At 37.1% G+C, this 10,038-nt stretch overlaps 1 protein-coding gene across 6 annotated transcripts in view; it reads right to left on the bottom strand.

Moving 5' to 3' along the window:
* Window positions 1-5,226: 5,226 nt before the first annotated feature.
* The window catches only part of GDAP1 (ganglioside induced differentiation associated protein 1), a 47,613-nt gene continuing 42,801 nt past the window's right edge, over window positions 5,227-10,038 (bottom strand). For all 6 annotated transcript variants that reach the window (XM_058443767.1, XM_032759879.2, XM_058443768.1 and 3 more), the window contains one exon: window positions 5,227-9,206. In XM_058443767.1, coding sequence (XP_058299750.1) covers window positions 8,824-9,206 — 383 coding nt within the window. In that variant the 3' untranslated portion in view covers window positions 5,227-8,823. The remainder of the gene's footprint in view (window positions 9,207-10,038) is intronic.

Raw genomic sequence — 10,038 nt, 5'->3', positions numbered from 1 at the left:
CAAGGCTACAGTAACCAAAACAGCATGGTACTAGCACCAAAACAGACATATAGACCAATGGAACAGAACAGAGCCCTCAGAAATAATATCACACATCTACAACCATCTGATCTTTGATAAACCTGACAAAAACAAGAAATTGGGAAAAAAATTCCCTATTTAATAAATGGTGCTGGAAAAACTGGCTAGCCATATGTAGAAAGCTGAAACTGGATCCCTTCCTGACACCTTATACAAAAATTAATTCAAGATGGACTAAAGACTTAAATGTTAGACCTAAAACCATAACAACCCTAGAAGAAAACCTAGGCAATACCATTCGGGACATAGGCACGGGCAAGGAGTTCATGACTAAAACACCAAAAGCAATGACAACAAAAGCCAAAATTGACAAATGGAATCTAATTAAACTAAAGAGCTTCTGCACAGCAAAAGAAACTACCATCAGAGTGAACAGACAACCTACAAAATGGGAGAAAATTTTTGCAATCTACTCATCTAACAAAGAGCTAATATCCAGAATCTAAAAAGAACTCAAAGAAATGTACAAGAAAAAATCAAACCCCATCAAAAAGTGGGCGAAGGATATGAACAGACACTTCTCAAAAGAAGACATTTATGCAGCCAACAGATACATGAAAAAATGCTCATCATCACTGGCCATTAGAGAAATGCAAATCAAAACCACAATGAGATACCACTTCACACCAGTTAGAATGGTGATCACTAAAAAGTCAGGAAACAACAGGTGCTGGAGAGGTTGTGGAGAAATAGGAACACTTTGACACTGTTGGTGGGACTGTAAACTAGTTCAACCATTGTGGAAGAGAGTGTGGCGATTCCTCAAGGATCTAGAACTAGAAATACTATTTGATCCAGCCATCCCATTACTGGGTATATACCCAAAGGATTATAAATCATGCTGCTATAAAGACACATGCACACGTATGTTTATTGCAGCACTATTCACAATAGCAAAGACTTGGAACCAACCCAAATGTCCATCAATGATAGACTGGATTAAGAAAATGTGGCACATATACATCATGGAATACTATGCAGCCATAAAAAATGAAGAGTTCCTGGGCCGGGCGCAGTGGCTCACGCTTGTAATCCCAGCACTTTGGGAGGCCGAGGCGGGCGGATCACGAGGTCAGAAGATCGAGACCACGGTGAAACCCCGTCTCTACCAAAAATACAAAAAATTAGCCGGGCGTGGTGGCGGGCGCCTGTAGTCCCAGCTACTCGGAGAGGCTGAGGCAGGAGAATGGCGTGAACCCGGGAGGCAGAGGTTGCAGTGAGCCGAGATCGCGCCACTGCACTCCAGCCTGGGCGACGGAGCAAGACTCCGTCTCAGCCAGAAGCATAATAAAAAAAGAAAAAAGATAAAAACTTAGAAAAAAATGAAGAGTTCCTATCCTTTGAGGGACATGGATGAAGCTGGAAACCATCATTCTCAGCAAACTATCACAAGGACAAAAAACCAAACACCACATATTCTCACTCATAGGTGGGAATTGAACAATGAGAACACTTGGACACAGGAAGGGGAACATCATACACCGGGGCCTGTCATGGGGTGTGGGGAGGGGAGAGGGATAGCATTAGGAAATATATCTAATGTAAATGACGAGCTAATGGGTGCAGCACACCAACATGGCACATGTATACATATGTCACAAACCTGCACGTTGTGCACATGTACCCTAGAACTTAAAGTATAATAATAAAAAAAAAAAATTTTTAACAAAGCTATAAATTTCCCTCTAAGCACTGCCTTTGCTGTATCTCACAAATTCTGAAGTGTATTTTTATTATTCAACTCAAAATATTTTCTTATTCCCTTGTGATTTCTTCTTTCAGCCATGGGTTACAAATGTGCTATTTAATTTCCAAATATTTGAAAATGTTTAAAATATTTTAGTTGTTTTTTCACTTAATTCCACAATGGCCACAGAATATACTCTGCAACACAAAAATCCGAATCTTTAGTGAGATTTGTTTTATGGCCTAGAATATGTCTACTTTGATGAGCATTCCATATGCACATGAAAAGAATGTTTATTCTACAGTTTTTGAGTATGTCTAGTAAATGTGAATGAGCTCAAGTTGGCTGACAGTGTGCTCAGATCTTCTATATCCCAATTGAATTTTCGTCTACTTTATCTATTCATTACTGAGAGAATAGTGATAAAATCTCCAACTAACTTTTTCCATTGGTTCTGTCAGATTTTGCCACATACATTTTGAAGCTCTTAGATGAATATGTATTTATGATTATGTCTTCCTAATAAATTCTTGTGATTCATAAATGTCCCTCTTTGTCTCTTGTAAAACTCTGTCTTAAACTCCACTTTTTCTGAAATTAATATAGCCATACCACCTTTCTTGATATATACCTGGTATATTGCTTTCCATACTTTTATGTTCAGTTTATATATGCTTAAAGTACATCTCATAAATAGTGCATACTTGTGTCTTGCATTCTTATCTGATCTCTGACCTTCAACTGGAACATTTTACATTTAATGCTATTTACATTTACATATCATGCAATTATTGCTTTGGTGTGTTTAAGTCTACCACCTTGCTATGTTTTCCATTTGTCCCTTCTGTTTGTTTTGTTGCTTCTTTCATTGGTATTTTATTTCTACTTGTTTCTTAGGGATTTTTTAAATTTTAGTGTTCCTCCAGAGCTAACAATGTGTTCTTATTAGAGTTTATTTAGTGTCAAAATTGCACTACTTCACCCTTGACACTACTTCCTTCTTCACACTTCCCACTTGATACTTTTCATTTGGCACATCTGTCCTCAACACTTCATTCTTTACATATCACTAAACTAATAGCTTTACAATAGTGTAATGCCATTCATCCACTTCCTCCAACCTTTGTGTTTTTCATATATTTACTTCCACATATATTATAGAGCCCAGAAATTTACATTTTACATAATAATGCTATTATTCTTGTTCTAAACAGTAACCCTTTAAGGAAATTATGAGGCAATAAAAGTCTTTATATGGACCCATTATTTGCCATTCCTGCACTACTTTTCTTTCCCCTCTCTGTGGATTTGGTTTCCATTTTGTATCATTCTCCATCAGCCTGAAAATGGCCTTTAGCAGTTTTTGATTTTGCAGGGGCCTGCTGGATCCAACTTCTCTTGGCTTCAATTTATATGAAATAAAGTGTCTTAAAAAACCAAGTTTTTAAGGGGCGTTTTCTCTGGATATAAAATTTTGAATTGGCAGGATTCCCTCACCACCCCTTCCCACCCCATCAGCACTTTAAAGACATTTTCATTGTTGTCTGCATTCCACTATTTCTGGTAAGTCAGCACACATTCTTATCATCATTCTCCTGTGTATATCTTTTATTTTCCCCTCGAACTGCTTTCAAGATTTTTTTGTTTTCAGCGGTCCGACAATGATATGCCTATGTGAGGCTTTCTTGGTATTTATCTTTCAGTGAGTTCAGTGATTTTCTTGGACGAGTAAGTAAATGTTTTTTCATCAAATTTGGTAAAATATGGCATTATTTAAATATATATATATATATGCGCACACACACACACACATATTTCCTGCCCCATTCTTTGTTCTTTTTTACAACTCCCGTAACACATATATTAGACCAGTTGATATTTTCCACATGTTCCTGAGGCTGTGTTTCTTTATCTTCCTTTTGCCATCTCCCACCTGCTGTGAAGCTCATCCAATGAATTTTTCACTTACATAATTTTCTAAAATTTCCATTTGGTTTCTTTTAATGGTTTTATTTTCTCTCCCATGATTTTCTGTCAATTCAATCAGACATTTTCTTTTAATTCTATAAACATATATTGTCTGTTAGCTGCTTTAAAGTATTTGCTAAACCTAACATTTAGGTCATATCTATTTATTACTTTTTTTCAATGATAGTCCTGTAACTTTGCTTGTCTAGTAATTTTCTACTGTGTCCTGGACGTTGTTAGTGATACCTTATAGAGACTCTGGATTCTGTTATCTTCTCTCTGAAGCATGTTGATTCTTGTTCTAGTAGGCAGTGCAGTTACTGGCTAGTCACCTTTAAATTGTGTACGTTTTGTCCTGTGCTTTGTTATGGAAGGCACGTAGAAGCCCAAGATGTTTCCCAAGCACCTCTGCCTTGGCAGAAATCAACCTCCAGAATACGTCTCCCTTGCAGATCTTGTCATGACTTGGTTTCAGCCTTTTTTAGGATGGGTGCAGAGCAGTGGTCTTCAACTGGAGATGATTTTTCTCCCCCGGTGACATTTGGCAATACCTGAAGACATTTTGATTTGTCACAATTGGGGTGCGGAGCACTACAGGCATTTAAGACGTAGAGGCCAAGGAAGCTGGTAAACATCCTACAACACACAGGATAGCTCCACACAACAAAGAATTATCTGGTTTATAATATCAATAGGGCCAAGATTGAAAAATGCTGGTAAGCCTTACTCCAGGCCATGGTCCTTACTCCTGACTAGGGGATTAACAAGGTGTTAATGAGGCCCTCCTCTACCTGAAAGGAATCTCCAGTGATTTTCATCACTGCTTGATGTCCAATATCTCTAGTAAATTGCTCTCTGATAGGCCTCGTGTAGTCTTGCTCTGCAGATGCTATTTCTTGATGGGAAAGTCTGTAACATCATGTTGCAAGGGAATGAGCAGAGCAATAAGAATTTTTACAATGTAACCACTTCTGCTTTCAGTGCTAATCATTTTTAGTTCATATCATTTTCGTAATGCAAACCTTCATTTTCTTTTGAGCACTGAACTTAATGTAGGCTCTCTAAAAACCTGTCTTCATTATATTTTTATGACATGTATTTGGCAATGTTTACAAGTAATTTTGTTGAGTATCAGATTCTTAAATTCAAAAGGTAGTTTAATCTGAAGATACCAAAAGCTATACTTATACATGCTGGCCATATGCCTGAAATTTTACTTTGTTAAAAATTAATTTACATATATGGATATGAATATTGTTTTTGGCATGGAAACTTGACCCTTTCATTATGTTTCACTAAGCTATACTATTGGCTCTCCTACTAAGGGATTTCAATGACAGCACTTTGTAATTAAAGAATCAACGCATAAGTAATAAAGTAAAAGACTGAAGACAAAAACTTAACTTTCCCAAAGGAATTTTATGACAAGGTAATGTGAATGAAATAGATACACCACCCTACTTGAATCAAAGAGTATATCAAGGCCCACCGCAAGCATGTTTTGTCTCAAGTGCCACAGAGCTGCTCTACCCCACTGCCTTCTCACCAATGCCAATCTCTCCTCTCTCCTAACACAGTTAGGCCCCAACTTAGGTGCAATCAATAAAGGATACTGCTGTCATCCATCCACTGTCTAATCCATAAACTGAGTTCTTCCACTCCTTCTCTTCATTTTCATAATGTAATACATAATTAAAACTACTATCCTCACACTAGAAATTACACTTCCGCACTTTGTTTGGAATCTACTACCCTACCTAGTAAAACAACTGTTCTGGAGTATTATAAAATCAAGACGTTCTGATATGGGTAAGCAGAGATCAAGTAAATGGGCCAATAGTTGGCATAAACAATATGATGGTTATATCTGAATACTGATTTATTTATTGCATTAATTTGACCTTCATGTCTTTACCACACTGTTTTTTTTTTTCTGAGCAGACTACGAAGTTAGATATTCAGGTGACTTTCCATAACTATTCAGTATTGTTGCCCTTTGTTCTTGTTTGTAAATTCAAGGAAAACAATGCCAATTAGACTTGGATTTAATTTGCTTTGTTCAGTGCAAAATGAAAGTACTCAATTTCTACTTGATTAGAATGGCTAAGCTTACCAAGCTACAAATGTAGAAGGTAATTTGAATATTCATAATCCATACTCAATAAAAGAGAATTAGCTATGTCAAAAATATACATAAATATGAGTAATACTTGAAACCCAGTAAACATGTAAGAAAACTATTTTGCAAAGATAAGTACTCAGTGTTCATCATTTTCATGCTCTCCCATGGTAGGTGGCTGGCTGCAACAGAGCAATATTAATGAGCAGCATCAATTTTTTTTTTTTTTTTTTTTTTGAGAGATCAGTGTTATTCTTTAGGCTGCTATTCATCTTAAGTGTGCATATTTAAATGAAGCAAGAGTCGGCAATTTTGTTATAACGAAAATATGGCATCCTATAGCTAAGTATCTTGAATACCTAACCTCTGCTTATTTTACCCTTTTAACTACCACATGATGCTTTGATTTTAAATGAAAAAAATACATCTGTTTTCCAAGAAAGATTACAAAATGAGTACTTTGTTTTAGGGTTCATATTTATTTTCCAATTACTTTTATTGATCTTACAGAATAGTGCCTTGGTCTCTCTATTGCATTAAACAACACCAAAAATCTACAACGCTGGTGTCAACAGCAATAATTACTAAAAATTGAGCAAGCAATTTACGACTATCCGCAATTATGGAAAATGGATTCAAAAGGCATCTGTTGCAATAACAATAGTATTTATTTGTGTTAAGACACAAAAAGCCAACATAACTTTAGTACCTCAGGCATTTTTCTAATTGTGATATTTATACAAATTTTAGAAATTGATGAGTACATTGACCAGTCACCAATAATCATGAAAAAGAAAATACATATAAGTGCCTATTTAGCTAATAGTGTGTTTAACTCTACCTTGACATTGTGTGATACTGTAATCCCTTTCAAAGCATTGGAAATCAGTCACATTTGCCTCAAGCTTTTTTAAAACAGAAGAATAATCTGATGAAGATGCCCTTATTTCAGAAACTGAGGTCATTACTATCTTTGCTTGAAACATTTTAGAAGAGTTGCTGAACAAAAAGAACACTCAATCTTAGTCTACTGGATGAACAGCGACATCTAGTGGTCATTGTATCCCTAAACAAACACCTTAAAAGCATAAACTCAAGTATCCATGAAATACATGAAATTGCCACTATCTTTAACGTATTTCCAAAGAAACTGTACAAGGAAAGTATAAATACATTCTAGAAAGATTCCCTATGATTCAGGAATAATATAAATTGAAAGAAAAGTTAACCATGGACTTCTAATTTTTATTCTTAACAACCTTTTCATAGGTAAATATCCTTCAGAGGTTTTTATAAAAATCCAATTCTTATTTCTTCACGACTCAGTTCTTGTTTCTAACAGAGTGACATAAAGAACTCAAACACTATGAACTAATGAATAATAAGTTCTATGGCTCTAATGAATGCATGGATTGGTATGTCCCAGCAACAGATTCAGACACTCCATATGACGACATACTAATGTGCAAATTTTAAATGTTATAAAAGCTGCTACTCAATTATTGTTTGAGTTTACTCTGGATGTTTTATTAATTTTCTGTAAATCAGGAACATATAGTTCATCAAGGTTTTCTAATACAACTAGGTCATGAAATGGAATTACAGCATCAAAATAGAATTAAAAAATCATTTTGCCATCAAAAAGTCATTGTTACCTAGGTATGACTTTCCTATTAATGATAAAGTTAGTACATTCTTTGGCTATTGTTGTTCACTGGGACCTCGGCACATCATCTCTATGCCTGCTACCCACCAGACACCAGAAATGGCTCCTAAGGCCTTCATGGCCAGCTCCAGGGAAACTGCCTTCCTGCCACCATGAAAGACTTTTTCTGAGCACAAACCATTTATTGAAGTTCCAAGGTTATTCATGGGACACACCGAGACTGTACCTTCCACATGAACTGAGGTATCCCCCCCAAATCCCTTAAACATACATGAGTGAATACAGATATGCATCACTATCTATCCATTTAATTCATCTTCCCTAGATTAACTGCCAAGTGCTAAGACTAGACCTTTCTAATAAGTCTTTGTTGATGATCATAAACAGATGAAAGATCTGGACAACCATTTTTGTGTTAACAGACCAGCCTCCCCAAATGAAGAATGAACATATTTGGTGCTCCCAGATCATCAAAATACCCACTACCCAGCCAATACCCAGACATGCTAGTGATTAGCTGGGAAATTCACCTAAATGCCACTTATGTGTATGAAGAGGGCTATAGATGCCATCCTTTCTACCTCCCACTGACTGGACATGACCATCCAGAGGAATGGTATCTTACAGGCACCATCTAAAACAGTAAGGAACCATTACCACTTGGTAATTCAAATTGCAGACCATCTGAAATGGTAAGGAATCATCTTAATATCACTTAAGACTTCTACAGAAATGCTAGGCAGATGTGTTCCAATGAGCATCAAATTTCTAGTATATAAGCACTTAATCTTACTAAAGCAATGTGTGTGATTCATAAGCATTTAAAATTAACACTGAGGTCAAATGAGAAGCTATACATATAAAGCCTGGGGTTCTCTCCAGCCCACTATCCCCAGTGATTCCCTAGTCCTCTCCTAAGAGTTCTCAATTACAGGAGTGTATGTGTGGGCAGTAGCCACAAGTAACTAAATGTGAGGTTTACCAATGAGACAAGCAGCCATGAATGTTGGAGGCACCTGAAGCTTACTTTCTATTGCTCTACCCTATACAGACTTCACTCTCTCATTTTTCCTTCTCTTATCTCTTTGCCTTCCTATTTCTGCCTGGAGCTGGCAGCTGTAGAATAAAGCAATTTTGTGTTCTATTGCTACCTGAACCCCTGTGTTGTGTAACAAAGATGACTTCTGAATTTTAGGAAAAAATACTGCTAACTACTCAATAAGACAGACTCAGAGAGCCATGGGCAATCACAAGGTCTAGCTAAATGCTTGGATGAGCTGCCACGACAAGATCCCAACAAACCTAGAAATAATTTGGTCTGGGTCTAAATGGTAATATCATGCTGCCAAGCCTCTTTCTGAAAAGCATAAAAGCAAAATATCCCACTCCTGCAAGCAAACCAACCACAAGGGTCGTGCCAAGAACTTTTGGGGCCCTTTTCTTGGCCACCCGGAATGCTGTTGGCAGCACTGCAGAGATTAATATATTGTTGACATGTCCTAAAACCTTGTTAAATGTTTTTCTCTTCAAGACACGCTCATAATAGGTTTCCAAGTTTGGTCGCTTTCCGTTTCCCCAGTTTCTCCTTGCAAACCCCAGGAACTTCAGTCGATGCAATGTGACAGCGAGTGAGACGTCTGCCAGGGTGAAGGATTCACCGCAGAGCCAAGGTTGCTGGCCCTCTTCTAATTAGAGAAAGGGACATAGAGAATTAGAGGCAAGCACTCTACAGATAGACTCCAGCTGGTTTCAGTGGTCTCAGCCTTAAGGGTGAGTGTGAGTATAGCAAAAGATGAAGGCCATTATATATTTTCTTGACAGCCACACTCAGAGAATAATTTCATGCTTTAAAAAAAAAGTCCATGCAAATGTATCCTAGGCCAAAGGAGACTTGCTTGACATCTGTCAGCCATCCAGTTCCCTATGTAAGATTGCAGCCACTTGAGCTTATCACTTTGTAAAGGACACTAAGGGGTTGGGAGCCTCCAAGCTAGTTAAAAGATACTTCCTTCTGGTTTATAAAAGCAGTTCTGCTTTAGAAAAATCCATAAAGCTGAGTCTGAAACATCACTCAGTGGCTACTAGTCTTAGTCATTTAAAGCAGTAGAGCTTTTGTGACAGGTAACATAGTCTTCAACTCTAGTCGGAGTAGCATAAATGGCCCATGTGTATACACCTATGGCTTAACCCTGAAGCCAGTTCACTGGCCTGCTTACCAGCCAGTCTACAGATGCCCACGTGCTGGTCCTTATTACACTTTAGATTGGAGGCTGTCTCCCTGCCTAAGGAAAAAACTAGAGGGAACATTCAAGCAATTACTCAAGTTATTCAAGCAAACTAACTACTATAATTACAAATTTGTAAAACAGGTAAAAATCTCCCAAGCATAATTTAAATTATGCAGAAAAATCCTTCATGTAGATGCAGATTGAGTTACAATTAGACACCTGGGTTTTTCTGGGTGCAATATCATTATTGCTATCATAATTAAAACTGCCCGTGAATAACAACAACGAA

The sequence above is a fragment of the Hylobates moloch genome, unplaced genomic scaffold (assembly GCF_009828535.3).
Source record: "Hylobates moloch isolate HMO894 unplaced genomic scaffold, HMol_V3 SCAFFOLD_9, whole genome shotgun sequence".
Taxonomy (NCBI): Eukaryota; Metazoa; Chordata; class Mammalia; order Primates; family Hylobatidae; genus Hylobates; species Hylobates moloch.
This window is presented reverse-complemented; position numbering and strand designations above follow the sequence as displayed.